General features: G+C 44.7%; 2 protein-coding genes across 6 annotated transcripts in view; both read right to left on the bottom strand.

Moving 5' to 3' along the window:
- Positions 1–129: 129 nt before the first annotated feature.
- LOC131137608 (ceramide synthase 2-like) lies at positions 130–15,601 on the bottom strand. The gene is made up of 11 exons (XM_058085751.2): positions 15,033–15,601; positions 8,548–8,721; positions 7,477–7,594; positions 7,285–7,403; positions 5,969–6,026; positions 5,781–5,831; positions 5,606–5,698; positions 4,892–5,020; positions 4,615–4,721; positions 4,398–4,551; positions 130–3,338 (listed from the first exon to the last, which is right to left on the bottom strand). The coding sequence occupies exons 2-11, from the start codon at positions 8,718–8,720 to the stop codon at positions 3,183–3,185; spliced, it is 1,158 nt and encodes a 385-aa protein (XP_057941734.2). The 5' UTR covers position 8,721; positions 15,033–15,601; the 3' UTR covers positions 130–3,182.
- A 1,527-nt stretch (positions 15,602–17,128) lies between these two features.
- Positions 17,129–22,364, bottom strand: part of LOC131136690 (CUGBP Elav-like family member 3) — a 33,119-nt gene continuing 27,883 nt past the window's right edge. For 3 of the 5 annotated variants that reach the window (XM_078798204.1, XM_058083841.2, XM_058083844.2), the window contains one exon: positions 17,129–18,191. The gene's annotated coding sequence lies outside the window, so the exon portion shown is untranslated. The remainder of the gene's footprint in view (positions 18,192–22,364) is intronic. The other 2 variants (XM_058083843.2, XM_058083842.2) reach the window with 1 other exon arrangement.

Here is a 22,364-nt window from a genome sequence, read left to right as displayed (position 1 = left end):
TATTCCATTTTTCTGACCATCTAGCAGGAATAACAGGTTGTTATTTCAGTGATATTTGACATTTTGGGGGGTTGTCCGGGCGCAAGTGCTTCATTCTGAGAGAAGAGACTTAAAAGAGGATTGTTGTGATTCATGATCATTGCTTTTATTATTAATAACAATACTTGGGCGTCATTTAACAAAACAAAAAAAAATATTAACACTGTAACCAGGACACAGCGCTTGCTTCTGCATCACCGTGGAAGAGGAAAGGAAGCTTGCTGGTTGCTTGGTCTATGTTAGTAAAAAAAAAGAAGAAGGTGGCAGTGGAAACACGGAATGAGGGATCTGTGGATCTGTGGAGGAGGCAAGCCGGTGATGGGGGAGAACCCGTGTGGTCTTGGTGAGGTGGAGACAGAGAAGAAGAAGTGGACAGAGAGAAGAGAGTGGGAATGTCCCATCCATGACAAATAAGGCACTTGGCGTAGGATAAGAATCAATTTAAAGCAACCATGGATGAATTCCTGTGACCCCCTTCGTACGCCGTCAACTATCACATGAACACGCAATCCTGATCCTGGTCTGGGTCATAAACATCACCCAGGATACTTGGCAGTGGTCTGAAAAACGCAGTCCTTGGAAATACTGTAGGTCCATTCATTCCAGTAAAACCCCGCTACTGGGAACGCTGCCCTTCCGACACGGAATGGGGGTAGTGTCAGAGGCGTGACTGAGGCGGGACAGCGTCTAGGTGACATGTGACGGCGCCAGCACCAGCGTCTTGGTGTGACGTACATAGCACTCCACACAGATGCCGTCCCGCCTCTGTTACGGGCATTCCAGCGCCAACACACGGGTGTCCAAAGTGCAGCATGGGGGCCGTTATGCTTGTCTTTTATTGGCCTGTGGCACAAAATTACAAATAAAACAAGAAAAAAAAACACAACAACAGTGAAAATGGAAGGAAACGAGCAAAAAGACAGCAATTAATGAGGAAATTGTTGATAATAATACGCTTTGTCAGCTGTACAGAACCTCTTAGCCCGTTTACGACATATCAAATATCAAAATGGCCCCCGAATCCTTGATTGTTTTGGTATGTTTGGACACCCGTGCTGTAGTATGTCCTGCAGACTGGCACATGAGAGCCGTAACAGTGCATTTCATACAGAACCCAGCCATGTGGGGCATTGATGTCAATTGGAAAAATAAACTGTCAACATGGCGGAATATCCTTTCACACAGATCACAGCCTGCCCTGTTAAACCTGAATATTTAGGGTTTAAACCAGGATTGGGTGGTGAGTGAACAATGGCAATTGAAGAGAGAAGGGGAGGAGTTGTGGAGTCGAATCCCCTTTATGGTCCTTCCGCCAAACGTATGTCTGGGTTCTGTATGCAAACTGGACGATGCCGTTCCTGCAAAAGCGCTGCCCAAATTCAGCATTGCCATAAGAAATAACCTGTCACGGCGCTGACGGGGCAATTCTGCATGATCTCCGTGTGAAAGTAGGCGATGGCATCAGCAGCAACGCTCAGGACCCGAGAAGTGGATTAAGCCGCTTCAGGCAGAAGCGTGACATTCAAAGACTGAAATCCGCTAGCTAGCATGGAGCTGTCAATCCCCCTGATGCAAACAGGGCACCGCTTTACAGCACCAAGCCCATAGGAACATCCACTACCTGTACCTGTACCTGTACCTGTACCTGTACCTGTACCTGTACCTGTACCTGTACCTGTACCTGTGGGCTAGAGCAGGGGTGTTCAAACGCTTGTCCAGGAAGGGCCGCATTGTGAAAAATGAAAGGATGCAACTTTATCCACTTTTACTTTTTACAACTTTGGATTTTTTTTGTTGTAAATGTACTGCTGATTTTTTTTTTGTTTTTTTAATTCATCCCCCCCCCCCAAAAATTTTTTAAATCGTTTTCCTAACTTTTTCCCCAACCCAATTTTTCCAAATAGAAATATAACTTTAATTTGTTTTGTTTGTCATAATATTCATTAAAAAAACATCGTATTTTTTACATTTTGACTTTATGCAAGAAAAATGACATAATTTTCCTCTTAATATATTCCGAGTTTATTCATAGACTTTTTCTCTTTGTATTTTTAATTTATTTTAGTAAAAGTATTTGATTTTTTGATTTTTGATTCTGTTTTGTTTTTTTTGTAATTTTCCAAAATTTTAAACTTTTTGCTTCTCATAATATTTTCCAAAAAACTTTAATTTGTTGTGTTTGTCATCATCATATTATTATTATTTTTTAAAGAGTAACATATTTTCAATAGTTCAACCTTATGCTAAAAAATGCCATTATTTGCATGTTAATATTCCCAGTTTATTCTTGGAAAATTGTGACTTTTTTCTCTTCATATTTTTCATTTCTTTTACTGAAAGTACTGCTGTTTTTTATTTTCCAATTTTTTCAACATTCTTGTAAATATATACTAAATATTTCTATATTATAGCAATAGCAGTAAGTCACTCGTGTTTTTAGAACGTGCCAATAGAAAAGCCAAAGGGCCCCCGGTCTGCGCTTTGGACACCCCTCTCTTCATCTCATCTCCGGCCCTGGACGTGAGGGCGCTGGTCAAAGCACTTTCCAGATGGCACAAGCTAGGCTGCAGAAGTGAGGCAAAGCCAAACCAGGAGGAAGTGTGGGGTTGTGCAAAGGCATCGCAATCGCTCAACACTCGAGTGCTTGCATAGAGAAAATGGAGGCAAACAAAGGGCCTGTCTCCTCCCTCCATCAAATCATTTGTTCTTTGAGTGGAAAAGAAGAGAAGCAACAAAGTGCTGCATTGAAAAGAAAGAAAGCATAGACTTGAAAATGGCATCCTTTGAAAAGCCAGGTCTGGCTCTAAGGCACGCAGGAAGGGAGCGAGGAAAGCACGACTCCTCTCCTCACCCCCCTACTCCCCCCTCCCCCCTCTCCAGTTTGGTTTCTTCCCTGTCTAAAGTGAGAAAGTGAGGTCAAAGGTCGCACCCTGGCAAAGCAAAGAGTAAGCGGAGCCGCTCGCTGTAGTGTACCTAATCTGTTGGCTTTCTAAAAGGTGTTTTTGTGATGTGCAAAGATTTGGGTTTTGACGCATGACTACAAGCCCTCATCTTCCTCCCGCTACTCAAGCCTCTTCCTGTCGGGCGGCGCTGGCCCCGCCGAGGCACGTGAGTCCCTCTCATACCCCCCCACCCCCTTCCTGTCATTCCACCTTGCTGTGGTTGTTGTTGTGGACGGCGTGGCCGTTCTGCAGCGGCCCGTTTTTCTGCACCACCGTCTTGGCGTCCTGCACGTCCTCCTCATCATCGTCCGTCTCGTCCGTCTCGTCCTTGTCGCTCCTCTCGTCATCCACCTTTTCCTGAAATGTGTCAAAGAGAGGACACATTTCACCAAGCTGACGGGAGGGAGTGGAGTTATGGTCAACCCTCCTTGGATGGATGGGTGGATGGATGGATAGATGGATAGATGGATAGATGGATGCATGGATAGATGGATGCATGGATAGATGGATGGATGGATGGATGGATGATGGGTGGGTGGGTGGATGGATGCATAGATGGATGGATGATGGATGGGTGATGGATGGATGGATGGATGGATGATGGGTGAGTGGATGGATGATGGATGGATGGATGGATGATGGATGGGTGGATGGATGATGGATGGATGGATGAATGGATGAATGGATAGATAGACAGATAGATGATAGATGGATGGATGATGGATGGATGGATGGATGCATAGATGGATGGATGATGGATGGATGGGTGGGTGGATGGATGATGGGTGGGTGGATGGATGATGGATGGATGGATGATGGATGATGAATGGATGGGTGGATGGATGGATGGATGAATGGATAGATAGATAGATAGATGGATGGATGGATGGGTGGGTGGATGGGTGGATGGATAGATGGATGGATGATGGGTGGGTGGATGGATGATGGATGGATAGATGGATGGATGAATGGATGGGTGGATGGATGATGGGTGGGTGGATGGATGATGGATGGATAGATGGATGGATGAATGAATGGGTGGATGGATGATGTATGGATAATGGATGGATGGTGGATAGATGGATGGGTGGATGGATGATGGATGGGTGAATGGATGGGTGGATGGATGATGGATGGATAGATGGATGGATGATGGATGGGTGAATGAATGGGTGGATGGATGATGTATGGATAATGGATGGATGGGTGGATGGGTGGATGGATAGATGGATGATTGTAGTGTAAATCCACGTGATGGGCGCGGGTATGGTCCCATCTCCCCCAAGGATGACGGCCATTGGAATGGGCAGCATAAAACCCCGATCCCTTGAAGGCATCCTGTACGGTTTCCATGGCAACGGCCTTTTATAACACAAAGTGACGCGTGAAAAAGTGCAGCTAACAACTGTGGCTTACGTTGTTGGTGAGGAAGCGGACGGCTATGCGGATGATGAGAACGGCCCAGAAGATGTGCAGACACTGCAGGACCATCAACAGCCCGTTGAAGAAGTAGTAGCCGAAGAAGGGCTGGTAGATGGTGACCGGGTACACCCACGTGCAGTAGATGATCCTGCAGAGAGAGAGATGGGTCAAGACCCGGCGGACAGGTTCTTTTCGTCCGTGTGGATGTTACCGGAAAGGGAAGATGACGAGGCGAGTGACGATGAAGACCCCGGCAAAGAGAATGAAGATGTAGTTGCATGCGTTTCTCCAGCCAGCATAGTTGAACATCTTTGCGGACTGCCACATGGAGACAGACGGAGGACAGTTAGCGTGGCGCTCTCTCTCCACCAGAGGGCGGTGTAGCACCAGCCTTCATTCTGACAGCGTTCCTTCAGCAGGACGTGTGGCTTTGTGATGCCCCTTGGACTCGCACGCTAAAAACAACAAGTGCACGGCCTTATATTTACCTCCAGGAGGTAATCGGAGGAGTCGTGCACCAGCATGATGAGCGTTCCGGCACGGATGTAGTTGACACACCAGGAGAAGCTGATGAGGAGGATGGTTGCAACGTGGTGGACAATCTGCTCCTTGAAGTCCTGACGGAGGAGGAGGCACACATTTGTTCTTACTACTTGCTCTTCCCAGCCTTGCTGTGTCGTGGGAATGGCAACGAGGGGGGGGGGGGGGGGGGTACGGTAGAGGACCACACGTACCTTCACTCACACAACACAAAGCAACAACAGCATGCAACGCTTGTGTGACGTCAAACTGCTATCAAAGTAAAGACTTACACACTCATGCATTTACAACCCGCAAGGCATGCTGGGAGCGCCCTAATGAACTTCCTTTTGCGGTGCCATCGGACAGCAGCACACCTGCGATCGGGACTGGCTGTTGTAAAAGCGGCTTAAGGAGGCCAAAGAGGGAACAAGGGAGGGAACAAAGTGGGCCTCTTTGGCGGGATCAGCTGACCCGGGGCAAGCAAAGTCCAAGCACTCACGCAAGCGCTCACACGTGCAACAACAGTCCAACGTCCGCACACATCGTCATGGTGCCAGATGGCAGAAGGGATCACACGGGGAGGAAAAACACGATGGAAGTGGAAGGTCCAAAGTGAGGAAAAAACCTCCTACTTCTTCATTATTGTACTTTTTAGGATTTTTTTACACAGGTCCACTCACTTTACGTTTGACATCCGAGGCCACGCTGAAGAGCAGGGAGCCGTAGAAGCCCAGTTCTATCATGTAGTACCAGTACTGGGATGGCAGCAGAGTCTGAGGGGGGAAGTTTTCTTGTTAAGTTAGGTGGAGTATTATCAGAGTTGATGAAGTACACCCAAAGTATGCATGTACATACCAGCACAGGAAAGCCCTGCCACATCTCCTTCAGGTCGTAGAGCCACGGTTTCTAGAGGAGGAGATGACATTGAATGTCTTCAGACCACATGAGTGCAGCAGCCAGAGTCCAACAAAGAACCTCCCAACATCCACTAGGGCGGCCAATGAGGACGTGAAGGCCAAGGCGGCGGCGGCGGCGGTACTCACGTCGATGAGGGCGGCCAGGCCGGCAATGAAAGCGAGAAGGTAAAAGGTAAATCTCCAACTGCAAGAGAACACACAGACACACACTTTGTGCTCAGTCAATGGGGGGGGGGGCACAAGACACCATGACAAGATGTCACATGCAAACCCAGGATGGGAATCAGGACAACTTTTTATTTATAATATTACAACTCTCGGCTGCAAGAGTGGTTAGTATGCAGGCCTCAAAGGTTCGCGGGGGTGCTGGAGCCTATCCCAGCTGTCTTGGGCCGAGAGGCGGGGTCCAGGGCACATATAGACAAACAACCATTCCCACCCACATTCATACCTATGGACAATTTGGAGTGGCTAATTAACCTAGCATGTTTTAAGAATGGGGGGGGGGGGTCCCTGGAGAAAACCCACGCATGCACGGGGAGAACATGCAAACTCCACACAGAGATGGCCAAGAGTGGAATTGAACTTAGGTGTCCTAGCTGTGAGGCTTCGTCCTATGTGCAGCCTATATATATATATATATATATAGTATATATAAAATATAAAAAATATTTTATATGTGTATATATATATATATATATATATATATATACATATAAAATATATTTTTTTATTATATTCTTTTAAAATCACTACTTGCATAATCCTACAACTTCATTCATGTAATATTATATAAATGTATTCACATTTCTGACTTCATATAAAATAAAAATGACATTTTCTGGTTACAATAATTTGGTATTCCCAAAATCGGTAGGGATAATTATTAGCCCGATATCAGTATGGTATATATACAACACGTATGAAGATTCCACCACAGGAGATATGTCATGTTACATATGCGTATTGATATCGGCTGATATCACTATTGGAAATTGAGGGTTGGACAAAATCGGCAAATGGGGGACAATGGCGGACAATGGCGGACATTCTTTGTTGTGTTGTGCGGGTGTCGCCATGACACCGGTCAGTAGGTTGGAGAAGGACTACCTTGCCGTCTTATCAATCTTATCAATCTTATCAATCAGATGATGAAGTCGTCAGTTCCCATAAATGATCACACAAAGCAAGCATGTGCCAATCATTGTGTGTGTGTGTGTGTGTGTGTGTGTGTGTGTGTGTGTGTAAGAGTGAAGGCAAAAGGCAGCGAGAGAAGCATTGTAGCATGTGCAGTCTAAAAATAGAGATCTACTTTTGCCCACACAAATGTGCTCATACAGTCACAGGAGCGACACATGAATGACAGCTGCTTCCAGCGCTACTGTTGTCACATAACACGTGTGTGCGTGTCCGTGCGTATGTGCGTGTGTGTGTGTGTTTACCTGGCCTCTCGGAACTTCTTGAGCAAACTGGGCCTGTCCTGATTCCTCCGCCTTCTAAACCATCGCTGCACTTGTCTCTCCGAGCAGCCCGTCTGCTTGCAAAGGCCGACGAGCGAAACCTGCCGTGGCGTGACGACATCATGGCGGTTAGTAACGCGTAGTCGCCCCGTGCGGCCTCACACGCGGTCTCACCTGTGTGGGGTTTTTGGTCACGTGGCAGTAGTAGGACTCCAGTGTGGGGTTGGGAGGCGCCCTGAGCCGTACTGTTTCTTTCACCCCCAGCAGAGAGGCCAGAGGCGTCGCCACCGTCCTGTGGACACAACATGGCGGCTCAGGTACGCAAACCACATTCCGTGAGCACAAACAAACAACATCCACCCTTGCAATACACATTTGCATCTATGTGTCCTCTAATGAACCACAGCTCCCCAGAGCCGGGAGCACTCATGCACCACAGTGTTCTACCTTGAGAAGTATCATGACACCAAACATCAAACTGACTACTTGAATAATTGAATTTAATTTCTACTGCGTTACACGCCTCTGTGTGTACGGTAGCGGCCCCGCCTCCACCCGCAGAGACAAAGGTGTCACTCCATTCATGCCGTTGTTCTATGGAAGAAACATGCCCAGATGCTGAAAGGTCAACTTATTCTATCTGGGCACGCCCATATAAGGAAGTCTGGCTTGCTGTGATGTCACAAAGAGCCAGTGTTAGATAAACTCTCTTAAACTTCCTTAAATGAGAATTTGGCATAAAAAAGTGTCCACAAGGTGGCAGAAGTGCAACCAGAAGTAGCAACCAGGAAGTGAAAAGGCACCTCGCCGTCTTGCGTCAAGGAGGTTACGCATCGACGGGGAATATGAACATGTGCACACGCGACCACATGTGCCAATAGTTGATGTAATATTTGTATGATTTTCATGCAACTACCATTATTTGGTGTTGTTTATGTTGCGGCATGGTTGTTTAGATATTTTGGCTGAATGTAAACAATATGGCTACGTTTGTGGAAGTTATGAAATAACGTCTGGTACCAATGTCTGGGATGGAATGGGTTAATGAATGAATGAATGATCGTCCCAGAGATGAAAGACGTCCTAATAGAAATGTAGAAGAAATAAAAGCATTCATGGACGGAGTGACTGGACTTTCTCTGTCATATAATGACTGGAAAAAGTCATGAGTCATGAGTCTTGTATGACATAATCGCCATCAGCAGGAGCATTCCAGGCGTTGGACGGACAAGAAACCCAACTGACCTTTCAAAGATCTGACGGACGATTAGGAATACAAGAGCGATGGGCAGGGCCACCCACAGATCCCCCGCTTTGGCGTACACGCGACCCTCCCGATCCTCCAGGTCGGCCCAGCCCAGGCCTTCCGGAAACCACAGCCGCTCCTGCCAGAACCATTGGCTCAGCTCGGACAGCATCCTGAAACACATGAATGCAAAGAGTCAGTCCGTTCCAACCAAACACGCCTGGACTCGTGCTGCACGCTTCATTCAAGGGGGGTGGGGGGGGGGGTTCGTCTGCCGCTAAAAGCAGAACCCGTGCAAAAGCATGGCGAACTTTACGTTCATACTTTCCAACAGTACATCCCGGCCACGCTGAGGGCTTCACATGCAGGGCGTGGCGGGGCCAAAGGGGGAAGCTGAGGGATCATTACTCATCGCCCCCCCCTTCCCCACTCCATACTCGGGAGTCCGTTCCTACATCTGCTCCCCACCCACTGCATCTGTAAGTCCTTCGACCGCTTCCACCCCCACCAGTAATCAGTAAAGGGGTCCCTCTTTGGCCCAGAGGCATTTGAGGCATTGCAGTACATTACGCTTCTTAAGGGTCGTAAGAAGGACATTAAAGGCCTTTTTTCCAGAATGGAAGATGTTTTTGTCCCCACCTTTCCTTTCCTATAGCGACTTTCTAGCCAGACTAGCAGGCCGTGTCCATGAAACACAGTATGGTACAGGCTGCATGCTATTTTTCACTTCATGTCATGTTAGTCATGCCTCCCCCCTCCCCCCACTCCCCACTCCCACCCTCCCCCAGCACAGGTGGTGGACGGGGTGTGTGACATACTTTTCCCACTTCTTTTGCCAACTCTTCAAGTGTACAATGTCTCTTCTGCTGAGGAGCCACGCCGCTTGCACAACGTCTGGCAACACTAAAAAGTGCAACCTGACCAAATCCTGATAAGTCAATTAGTTTGTGAGCACACAGGGAAGGTCCAAAGGGTAGCAGCACAACAATGTAGGCAAGTGTTGCTGGGACCGCTTACTTGCAAGCCCTCGGGCCGGGGGGGTCCACTGTGTTCCGCTGACAAATCAGACCATGTGGCGGCCACTTCTACATGTTCCCTACATGTTCCCTACATGTTCCCAAGATGTTGTCTACATGTTCCCTACATGTTGCCAACATGTTCCCAAGATGTTGTCTACATATTCCCTGCATGTTCCCTACATGTTCCCAAGATGTTGTCTACATATTCCCTGCATGTTCCCTACATGTTGCCTACATGTTCCCAAGATGTTGTCTACATATTCCCTACATGTTCCCTACATGTTGCCTAGATGTTCCCAATATGTTGTCTACATATTCCCTACATGCTCCCTACATGTTCCCAAGATGTTGTCTACATATTCCCTACATGTTCCCAAGATGTTGTCTACATATTCCCTGCATGTTCCCTACATGTTGCCTACATGTTCCCAATATGTTGTCTACATATTCCCTACATGTTCCCTACATGTTCCCAATATGTTGTCTACATATTCCCTACATGTTCCCTACATGTTGCCTACATGTTCCCAAGATGTTGTCTACATATTCCCTACATGTTCCCAAGATGTTGTCTACATATTCCCTGCATGTTCCCTACATGTTGCCTACATATTCCCTACATGTTGCCTACATGTTCCCAGGATGTTGTCTACATATTCCCTACATGTTCCCTAGATGTTCCCAATATGTTGTCTACATATTCCCTACATGTTCCCTAGATGTTCCCAATATGTTGTCTACATATTCCCTACATGTTCCCTATATGTTGCCTAGATGTTCCCAATATGTTGTCTACATATTCCCTACATGTTCCCAAGATGTTGTCTACATATTCCCTACATGTTCCCTACATGTTGCCTAGATGTTCCCAAGATGTTGTCTACATATTCCCTACATGTTGCCTACCTGTTCCCAAGATGTTGTCTACATATTCCCTACATGTTCCCAAGATGTTGTCTACATATTCCCTACATGTTGCCTACCTGTTCCCAAGATGTTGTCTACATATTCCCTACATGTTCCCTATATGTTGCCTAGATGTTCCCAAGATGCTGTCTACATATTCCCTACATGTTCCCTAGATGTTCCCTATATGTTGCCTAGATGTTCCCAATATGTTGTCTACATATTCCCTACATGTTCCCAAGATGTTGTCTACATTTTCCCTACATGTTCCCAAGATGTTGTCTACATATTCCCTGCATGTTCCCTACATGTTGCCTACATGTTCCCAAGATGTTGTCTACATATTCCCTACATGTTCCCTACATGTTGCCTAGATGTTCCCAAGATGTTGTCTACATATTCCCTACATGTTCCCTAGATGTTCCCTATATGTTGCCTAGATGTTCCCAATATGTTGTCTACATATTCCCTACATGTTCCCTACATGTTGCCTACATGTTCCCAAGATGTTGTCTACATATTCCCTACATGTTCCCTACATGTTGCCTACATGTTCCCAAGATGTTGTCTACATATTCCCTACATGTTCCCTACATGTTGCCTACATGTTCCCAAGATGTTGTCTACATATTCCCTACATGTTCCCTACATGTTGCCTACATGTTCCCAAGATGTTGTCTACATATTCCCTACATGTTCCCAAGATGTTGTCTACATATTCCCTACATGTTGCCCCCCCAATCATCCTTCATGGGGAGGGACTTTCCAAAAGAAGAGGACAGACAACAGTGCGGTTCATGTGCTGACATCATCAGCAGTGAAGCACTTTTTCTCCCCCACTGAGAACACATTCCATTGGTACGCCGGATCACATGACCACGCTCTGACCATTTCAAAGGTCCAATCAAAGAGGGGATGCCTCTGGCTGTGTGGGGGGACAGGAAGTTGTCTGTCTTTCTCTTCTTCCTCGCTACAAACATTTGAAGGATGTCAGTCTTTCAAATGTCCAAGCACAAATGTAACGTAAACCCTCCCAGTTTGGGGTACAACCTCACCAGACCAGACCAGACCAGACCAGAGCCGGGCCTGGTACCGGGTAGAGGAATGTAAACATTAGCCAGCCAATGGAGGGAGTGCTGCATACAGGATGTACAAGTTGTCATGAATGAAGGACACGTTGAGGCTGGGAGAAGGCCAAGAACATCACCAGACGGTACGAGTACGAGGATGAATGACTCCACGCGTGACCATCAGACAGATGACTTATACGCACAACTTCCACGCTTTTGGATTCTGGTGACCGTGAATCATTCCTAACTGTCTTTTTTTGCCAGTCCAAGTCCAGTCTCAGGTCTTTGGTCACGAGTCCAAGTCAAATTTCAAGTCTTTGGTCGTCAGTCCAAGTCCAGTCTCAGGTCTTTGGTCATGAGTCCAAGTCTGGTCCAAAGTCTTTGTGGGGTGTGACTTGGTCAGGTGTTGAGTCTTTGATCATGAATCCAAGTCAAATCTGAAGTCTTTGGTCACCAGTCCAAGTCAAGTCTCACGTCCTTGGTCAAGAGTTCAAGTTGAATCTCAAAGCTTTGGTCACCAGTGCAGGTCAAGTCTCAAGTCTTTGGTCACCAGTCCAACTCAAGTCTCAAGTCTTTGGTCGCCAGTCCAAGTCAAGTCTGACATTCTTTGGTCAAGAGTCAAAGTCACATCTCAAGTCTTTGGTCACCGGTCCAAGTCAAGTCTCACGTCCTTGGTCAAGAATCCAAGTCAAATCTCAAGTCTTTGGTCACCAGTCTAAGTCAGGTCTCAAGTCTTTGGTCACCTGGGATGACTCAGCTCTTATCCATCAGACGGACCTGTTGGGTTTTTTAATGTAACTTTCTTGTGGGTCACCTGACACACCTCCTTATGGGCGATCTGACTCCACCTGACACCTCCAAACTAACCCCCGTGTGGGCCATCTGACTAGCAGACCACAATGAAGCATGTTCAGGACAGCTGTGACCACCTGTGGAGACATCCTTCCTTTCCTTCATGTCCATCAAGGACAATTAGTCCAATTAGTCTATCCCTTCAGGGTCACGGGTGAGCTGGAGCCTACCCCGGCTGACATGTAGACAAATGAAACCCACACGAGCGCTCCAACTAATTCCCACAATGGCCTGCCTGTGAGCCCCCCCCCCGACCCCCATCCACAGCACCACCACGGCCAGTGGTAAGAAGGAGGCTCAAGTAGTCAACGTATTGTTCCTCTCCTCGCTCCAACGTAGCAGTGCTGTCGCCCAGCAGCTCGGCAGCAAGGCTGCTGCATCCCTGAATGAGCACATTGTCGTCAGGCCGTCTGGGATTAGCCCTAACTCAGGTCAGGCCTTGGAGTGTCATGCCAATAACCTCCATTTCTTACATTCCTCCTTTAAACACAACAGGGACAGGGAGCCAGTACTTGGACACCTGCTGACAAACATTAAGACACGGCTTTGTCTTACCGACTCTTCTCTGTTTCAGCACCGTCCTTTATGCTACAAACGTTAGCATAGCCCGGCTATGTGCCTTAGTCATTAGTTCCCCAGTAAGTAACTACTCTAAATATATGTGCCTTAGTCATTGGTTCCTCAGTAACCACTCTAAATGTATGTGCCTTAGAACGACTCCAATCATTGGTTTCCCAATAACTACTCTAAGTGTATGTGCCTTAGTAACTACGCTACTTATTAGTTCCCCAGTAAGTAACTACTCTAAATATATGTGCCTTAGTCATTAGTTCCTCAGTAACCACTCTAAATGTATGTGCCTTAGAACGGCTCTAATCATTAGTTTCCCAATAAGTAACTACTCTAAGTGTATGTGCCTTAGTAACTACGCTACTTATTAGTTCCCCAGTAAGTAACTACTCTAAATATATGTGCCTTAGTCATTACTTCCTTAGTAACCACTCTAAATATATGTGCCTTAGAACTACTCTACTCATTAGTTTCCCAATAAGTAACTACTCTAAGCGTATGTGCCTTAGTCATTAATTCCTCAGTAACTAGTCTAAATGCATGTGCCTTAGTAACTACTCTACTCATTAGTTCCCCAGTAAGTAACTACTCTAAATATATGTGCCTTAGTCGTTAGTTCCTCAGTAACTAGTCTAAATGTATGTGCCTTAGTAACTACTCTACTCATTAGTTCCCCAGTAAGTAACTACTCTAAATATATGTGCCTTAGTCGTTAGTTCCTCTGTAACTACTCTACTCATTAGTTCCTCAGTAACTAGTCTAAATGTATGTGTCTTAGTAACCACTCTACTCATTAGTTCCTCAGTAACTAGTCTAAATGTACGTATGTGCCTCAGTAACTACTCTACCCAGTAGTTGTGAGGTAAGTAGAGTATTTCTGTCGAGCTGACTTAAGTGAATGGAGTTGTGCTTTAGAAAGTCAACTTCAATACATTTGACGCCGTTTTGTGACCCTGATGAATTATTGATAAGGGGATTCAATCAGGCAGCAGACAGCAGACGACACATTCAGGTGATGCTGGGGGGGGGGGGGATAATAAAGCCACGCTGTTTGCTATTTGCATATTGGGCCGGGATGTATTGTAAAGATAATATGAATTCTAATTTCATAGAGGATGGCATAGTCTAAACATTGAAACACCACAGATAGATCCCAGTCCCAAGTGCTGTCCCCCCAAAAGTGAAGCGGGATAGGCTCCAGCTCCCCAGTGACCCTCCCGAGGTATCGAAAGTGGATGGCCGTATAAAAGCATTGCTATGAAAGCTTCATAACTAACCAGACAGATTTGACAAAGTTATTCATTATTCATTCCATCGATTCATCTTTCAAATGCACTGGCAAAACATTCACAAATGTATATTTTATGAGCTGCTTATGGAAAAGTGATAACGGCTATAAGTTGCGTTTGATTAATACATGATCTGTCATAAGTAGATACACCCCAGTTATGCGTAACATTGATCAATACGCCATTAGATCACATGACATGTACTGTACAGTACGAACTGTAGTATCACGTGAGTAATGGCGACAGTATTGTTAGTATTAATGCTGATGTTTTTCCGCCTAGTTTGTAATAAGATCACGTGACTAGATCACGTATGAATTTTAATGTATTCAAGTAAATAGACCATAGAGTCGCTAGCGTGTACTGTACAACATTAAACAGCAGCCGACCGTGTAATATGTAATAAGAGCCTGCATGTAATAGTTTGTATATTGTAGTTTGTACAAATAGATTATTGTTGTTGACGCTCCAGCTGTGTAGCGTCATAACTCCAAGCATGCTAGCTAACTTTCACTCAGCATGCTAACAGCGAGCTTCCATAAGAAAACATAAGGGGGAAAAAAGAGCCCGAAATGTGTAGTAAACATTGTAAATGTCGTCATTTCACCCACTACACATTACAACCTTTTTGGAAAAGTTGAAAGAAAAAGGGCCGTTATTTTAGGAGCTAATGAAATGACTCTCTGGTGCGTGATGACGTCGTCCTTCTCCTGCGTGTCTGCTTACTGACGGCAAAAACACACAAATGGTGTCATTTCAGAAGAAAAACAGGACTTACTTTGTGTTTTTTTCTTCTTCTTTCGCCGGGAAGTGTGGAATTTGTCTTGGCAAATGATGAAAAAAATGTCTGGAAGAGACGAGCTAACGGTGCCCCGAATGAAGGCGTCCAGCTCCCTGCCGCTGCTAACCAGGCAGCAGCTTTTTTACATCTTCGCCCTCAACTTTAACTCGCTTTTATCCTACAATTGAGACAAAAAAAGGTGGAAAACTACAACAATGTGAGATTTAAAAGGGCGGTGATGACGATGCTGCAATGCGACTGGTTGTGGCTTCTCCAAAACAAGCGGTTTTCTCCCCCGCCCCCGTCCGTGTGTCCCGGGAGTCGGTGGGGTCTGTGGCCCGGCCGGAGAAGACGAAGTCCGGGTAAGCAAGCTGATCAGGCTGGGTGACTGGAGGTGGTGAATGTGGTGGCGGAGAGAAAGAAGTGCAGGCGGGCGGACGTGAAGCAGGCCGGGGCGGAGTGAAGAGGGAATAACGGAGAGGGAGGGACGCTGTGGATGACGTCCTCCCCCGCCAGAGAGCATCCGACACCCGACACACATCCGCGTTTTGTTCCGCTTGGCGAAGCGACACTTCAGCACCCCCACCTCCCCCACTAGCGCCTCTATGCAGATGTGTGCACATGTGTGCACACTTCACGTTCTCTTTTGCGTATTTGAAAAATAAAACACATTTTAAATCAGCTGTTCTGGAATAGTTCTGCAGTTTGTAAGGACCTACTGTAAAAAAAAGGTTGTCAAAGATCGTCTATAGTACAGGAGCGATTGTGTTGTTTTTACGGACCTGCTGCAAAACTAATGCTTGTCAAAGATCCTCTATATGACAGGAACGATTCTCCTGTTTTTTAGGACCGACTGCAAAAAAAAGAGATCCTCTATATGACCTATTGCATATGTGAACTTTATGCTACTAAAATGATGTAATTTTCCTCATAATATCTATTATAATTTACCTTATTCCTGTAAAATGACAATTTTTAACATTTGGACGTTATTGCAAAACAACTGCTGACTTTTGTATTTTTGCTGTAGATTGTGCCGCGTGCACTAAATGGCCCCCGGGCCGCACTTTGGTTGTGTGTCCCAGAGAGAAAGGCCTTTCTAGCCAGGTATCAGGCTGACATGTACTTTACGAGCGACTAACAGCTATAAACATTGATTACCTTCCTTGTCCTCGATTACTAATCCCGAGGGAAGGCGGCACACTTGATTACAATGCGCTATTAGCATCCCATCCATCCCAACGGGTCCAAAGAGGCACATGGAATTAAACCCTGCCAGCTATGAGATCATCCAGCTGCACGCCGGATCCCATTCCAACGCCAGCGGCCTTCCTCAAGCCGCCATTGGCAGCCAAAGTGTCAGCCAGTTTGAACCTTTCCGACTCTTTGACGCCCTCCTCTGGTCAGACCTGGAAAGTGTACTTTAACTGACATTAGTCATGTAGTACAAATTAATTTAGTAACACTAAGAAACTCCTGACTTAGCTTGTGCTCCTTCTGAAAAACCAGAGAGTGTGGCAAGTCAATAATATATAATAATAGTATAATAATAATAACAGTTCAATAACAAAATGAATGATTCTGACATTTGTGTGAAACTGAGTGCACTACTTAGCTGCAACCAGCAGAGGCGCTGTTGCTTCAGGATGTTTTATGATTTTTGTTGTAAATTTACAGGTATAAAGTCAGACATTTACCCCCCAAAAGTTGTAATATTATGAGAAAAAAATATATTAATGTCATCAATTAATGAGAATAAATTAAAGGTAATATTAAGACTTTTCCTCCTAAATTTACAACTTTATTCTCATAAATATATGACTTTTTACTTTGCAACTTTTTTCTTGTAATTTTGTCTCGTTAATGTATGACTTTATTCACGTAATATTCAGACTTTTTTTCCTTGTAAATTTGCAAGAATAAAGTAATAAATTTACGAGGAAAAAAGCTGTAAATTTACGAGAATATTCAGACTTATTTCTAGTGGATTTAAAATTTTGTTCCGTAAATTTAGGACCTTATTATTCTTTATTAATGTACAACTTTTTTCTAGTACATTTAGGATTTCATTCTAGTAGATTTATTTATTTTCTCAGGCCCATTATTCTGCTGATTAAAACAGGAGTTGAGAACACACAGGGTTCATAAAAGCACAGCAAGCGTCCGTTCAGTATGATAGTTTTTATTTTAACTTAAAAAGAGAGTGGAATCCAATAAATTAGAAATAAATATCATCGTTGCGGTCATCATTAATACATACATTAGAATTGCTGGGTTGCGAGGGTCCGACACAAACAGCCCCCCCCCCAAAGTTGTTTTTTTCTTTTTGTAATTCTCTAGAAAAATTCTAAAATGAAAATATCGCAACCCACGCAAATCCCCTCTCCCCATAAACAAAATAATTAGATAAATTAGTAAATAAATAAAAAATAGCTCAAATATTAAAACCTCCCGAATAAAAGTGCAAGCCCTCCCCACTCCCAATCACCCCCCCCCCCCCCCCCTCCCGTGTTTCACCTAAAATCTAAGTAGAAATTTAAAATAGGTTAGTGATTTGCCATTGTACAATTTGGAATGTGATAATCCCTTTATGAAGATGATGATGTTACTGGTGGTCATAATAATCATAATCATGATAATCATAGTAGCAATGATAATAATCATAATAATAATAATAATGTTGTGTCCTTTTTCAGTGTTAATCTAAAGTAGTCGTCTTTTTTGCATTTTTTTCCTCGTTTTTAAATGCTGTCCTTTGTCAACTAAATTATTTACACTCCTCCTAGCCTACACATTTAGTTGTGTGTGTGTGTGTGTGTGTGTGTGTGTGTGTGTGTGCGTGTGGAGATGAAAACATGAGTCCCTCTATATTTGTCAGCTAGTAGAGATGTCTATTGAATGATACGTATATCAGCAGTTGGACCTTCCAGACTGGACTGGACTAAACACCCTGTTGGCAGCTAGATGGCGCTCTCAGCTCTACGGCTAGGATGTTTGCGCTTGTTATGTACATATTTCCAAGTGTGTGTGTGTGTGTGTGTGTGTGTGTGTGTGTGTGGGAGTACATGAATGCACTCGGCGGATGCTCAAAGGCAGCAGGCAGTCTGAAAAGCGCACGTCCGGGAATTCCACCTCAGCTGATGTGGGAAAGGTCACCTGTCGGAGGGAGTGGGTGGGTGGTGGGGAGGGAAGGGGGGTGACGGACAGGGACAGAGAAGGACAGAAGACGTGTCAGACATCCGTGTGTGTCAATACAAGAGCGGCCCGTTTTGATGGTCTTTGCGTCCATAACAAATCCTACTAAAGGCAGGGAATAAATCACGGTGCTTCATGGCATCCAAACACAATGCCGAGATGGATCATGCAGATTATCCACATGTATTATTCATGTGTGTGTATGTTCATGATGTACTGATTGTGTGTGTGTGTGTGTGTGTGTGTTGCACGATAGCATGGTAGCAAGCAAACAGTCCTACTAGCATGCATCACTCTCCAGCCTTTGCATTATAGAAATTCTGGGCGATTGGCTCATGGGCTACACAGAAATAGCAACTACTTCCTTTTTTCATTCGCCACGCTGCCTCTCCTCTCACACTTTTGGACGTTTCACACAGATGCCATCGTCTGTGGGTTCTTGTTGTTGTTGTTGTTTCTCCCAGAATTCCTATAGTCCAAAGCTCTTCCCCGAGTATGCAGAAGGAACGTTTTATTCGGCAGCCAAACACCCTTTGACCTCAAAAACATCAGCTAGTACATACTGTATGTGTATACAGTATATATATATACATATGCAGTATAGTGTATATATGGATGCACACATAGACTGGTCGCTATAGCGGGGACAAAAGCGTAGAAAAACAAGGATCACGTGACCACCGCAGTACTGGGAGGACAAAGCGAGGAAACCTTCTGGTTTGGGGATGACCTGCTCTGTTGTTGGATTTCATCATTATTTCTACATATGTACAGTGAAGAAAATAAGTATTTGAACACCCTGCTATTTTGCTATTTCTCCCACTTAGAAATCATGGAGGGGTCTGAAATTTTCATCGTAGGTGCATGTCCACTGTGAGAGAGATAAACTAAAAAGAAAAATCCAGAAATCACAATGCATGATTTTTTAACAATTTATTTGTGTGATACAGCTGCAAATAAGTATTTGAACACCTGAGAAAATGAATGTTAATATTTGGTACAGTAGCCTTTGTTTGCTATTACAGAGGTCAAACGTTTCCTGTAGTTTTTCACCAGGTTTGCACACACTGCAGGAGGGATCTTGGCCCACTCCTCCACACAGATCTTCTCTAGATCAGTCAGGTTTCTGGGCTGTCGCTGAGAAACACGGAGTTTGAGCTCCCTCCAAAGATTTTCGATTGGGTTCAGGTCTGGAGACTGGCTGGGCCATGCTAGAACCTTGATATGCTTCTTACGGAGCCACTCCTTGGTTTTCCTGGCTGTGTGCTTCGGGTCGTTGTCGTGTTGGAAGACCCAGCCACGACCCATCTTCAATGCTCTGACAGAGGGAAGGAGGTTGTTCCCCAAAATCTCACAATACACGGCCCCAGTCATCCTCTCTTTAATGCAGTGCACTCGTCCTGTCCCATGTGCAGAAAAACACCCCCAAAGCATGATGCTACCACCCCCATGCTTCACAGTAGGGATGGTGTTCTTCGGATTGTACTCTTCATTCTTCTTCCTCCAAACACGCTTATTGGAATTATGACCAAAAAGTTCTATTTTGGTCTCATCTGACCATAAAACTTTCTCCCATGACTCCTCTGTATCATCCAAATGGTCATATGCAAACTTAAGACGGGCCTTGACATGTGCTGGTTTAAGCAGGGGAACCTTTCGTGCCATGCATGATTTCACATCATGACGTCTTAGTGTATTACCTACAGTAACCTTGGAAACGGTGGTCCCAGCTCTTTTCAGGTCATTGACCAAGTCCTGTCGTGTAGTTCTGGGCTGATTCCTCACCTTTCTTAGAATCATTGAGACCCCACGAGGTGATATCTTGCATGGGGCTCCACTCCGATTGAGATTGACCGTCATGTTTAGCTTCTTCCATTTTCTAATGATAGCTCCAACAGTGGACCTTTTTTCACCAAGCTGCTTGGTAATTGCTCCGTAGCCCTTTCCAGCCTTGTGGAGGTGTACAATTTTGTCTCTGGTGTCTTTGGACAGCTCTTTGGTCTTCGCCATGTTACAAGTTAAAGTCTTACTGATTGTATGGGGTGGACAGGTGTCTTTATGCAGCTAACGACCTCAAACAGGTGCATCTGATTCAGGATGATACATGGAGTGCAGGTGGACTTCTAATGGGCAGACTAACAGGTCTTTCAGGGTCAGAATTCTAGATGATACACAGGTGTTCAAATACTTATTTGCAGCTGTATCACACAAATAAATTGTTAAAAAATCATGCATTGTGATTTCTGGATTTTTCTTTTTAGTTTATCTCTCTCACAGTGGACATGCACCTACGATGAAAATTTCAGACCCCTCCATGATTTCTAAGTGGGAGAAATAGCAAAATAGCAGGGTGTTCAAATACTTATTTTCTTCACTGTATATTTGTACTATTCATACTTTATATACATTTCCATGGAATTACAGTTAATGGTCCTGAAGCGTTCAAAACACAACGTAACATGCACTACTGGATCTTTTGTAACACAATATATTGACATTTTTTATTTATTTTTTATTATTATTTTTTTTATTTTAAATCATATTCCATTCATCTTTACCATTTATTTTATTTTGTATTATAATATTCATATTACGTTCCGGGACTTTTACTACAAATTTTTCATTAGAATCTTGATATTATTATTATTATTATTATTATTATTATTATAGTTCCTGAACAAGTTTGAATGGTTGGCAGGTTCAACTTACCACAATAAATATGTATTTGACTGTATGTTATTATCATTACTACATGCTCATGAGTACTTCAGAAAATAGAGCAAGAAATGAGAAGTATAACCCACGGGTGCACCGTGGCCTCACGTCGACCAGCCCCCACCATCTGTTCCAACGTGGAACAGCGCGGCCCCCCCCGGAAGTGATAAAAACGAAAGCGGCGAGGAAATCGTACGTCCCGATACGTCCGACGGCGAGGCACGGTTACCGACGGGTATGTGCACAGGTCAGTGGGAAGTACATCCACGATGCAGCAACAGGACATGCAGGTCAGCACGCGGCTGCTCTCTCTCTCTCTCTCTCTCTCTCTCTCTCTCTCTCGCCCGCCCGCCCATCGGAGGTGACAACGCAGGGGAAGCGGCCAGGGGCGACCAACACAGGCAATCCATGGCCACAGCAACCAAACACAGGCCAGCCAATCAACTTACAACAACGTTAGAGGAGGGGCGGGGAGGGGCTTTATCGCTCGCTAGCAACCGTTGCCGTAGCGACGGGGTCCTGGTGGATAATCATTAAGGGGTGAGGTAAGTTGGCGTTGGTGAATCAAGTGGTTATTGTCATTGTGAAACAGTGCACAGCCGTTCCGGGTAGTACAGTGGAACCCGCCCAAGTACGCACGTTTTGTGTCCACCTTTTTAGCAAGAAGAAGAAGAAGAAGAAGAAGAGGCGGGACTTGGGGAGTTGGCAGACGCAGATGGGCTGTCAACATAAACGGGTTCCACTGCATTTGGAATACAATGCATACAGCAGTAGTAGTTTTCTAGGAAAAGTCTACTTTATTCTAGAACTGTGAGACTTGAACACATGTCTTTCACCTTCCTGTGCGTTCTAAAGATATAAAAACAGATAAAAGAGGCAACTCATTAGGGGGATACACCTGTCCCGCATCTGAAGGCCGCTATGAAAACACCCCCAAAAAGTTTTCTATCCATGTTGTGAGCCTGTAGTGACATGTACATGTAATACTTTTTTAATATATTTTTATTATTATTTTTATTTTTATTATTTTATATTCATTTTGGGAACTTCCTTCCCGGGTGCAGTGATTTCACATAGCGACAATACGTAGAGTTACCTTTGGCTAGTGGTCTGAACAAGCGTGTTGTGGCGAGGCGTCACTACGCCAGCAATGTAGTTCTTGGGCGTTAATAATAATAATAATAATAATAATAATAATAACAGTACGGTTCATATGCATGTGACATGATGTACTAAATAGGTTCCCTTATGTTCCTTCATTCCGCCTCTTTTTATCTGTTTTTATATCTTTATAATGCACAGGAAAGAAAAAGACGTGTGTACATGTCTCATGTCAGGATTGTGGTTGATGGGTAAAATCCCCCCCAAAAGTTTACACTTTTTTTCATGTTGTGTGGTCTCTTAGGATAATTTCTCCCT

The sequence above is a fragment of the Doryrhamphus excisus genome, linkage group LG17 (assembly GCF_037039965.1).
Source record: "Doryrhamphus excisus strain RoL-2023G ecotype Guam linkage group LG17, RoL_Dexc_Guam_v1.1, whole genome shotgun sequence".
Classification (NCBI taxonomy): Eukaryota; Metazoa; Chordata; class Actinopteri; order Syngnathiformes; family Syngnathidae; genus Doryrhamphus; species Doryrhamphus excisus.
Note: the sequence above shows the minus strand (reverse complement) of the source record. Positions and strands in the feature narration are given on the sequence as shown.

What these genes read in the sequence shown, in the direction of transcription:
- LOC131137608 (XM_058085751.2), bottom strand. Translation starts at nt 8,720, where the DNA reads ATGCTGTCCGAGCTGAGCCAATGGTTCTGGCAGGAGCGGCTGTGGTTT. An exon ending in GGCAGGGCTTTCCTGTGCTG is followed by an intron (nt 5,699 to 5,780) that starts GTATGTACATGC and finishes TTCCCCCCTCAG; the next exon opens with ACTCTGCTGCCATCCCAGTA. An exon ending in CTCGTCATCTTCCCTTTCCG is followed by an intron (nt 4,552 to 4,614) that starts GTAACATCCACA and finishes CTCTCTCTGCAG; the next exon opens with GATCATCTACTGCACGTGGG.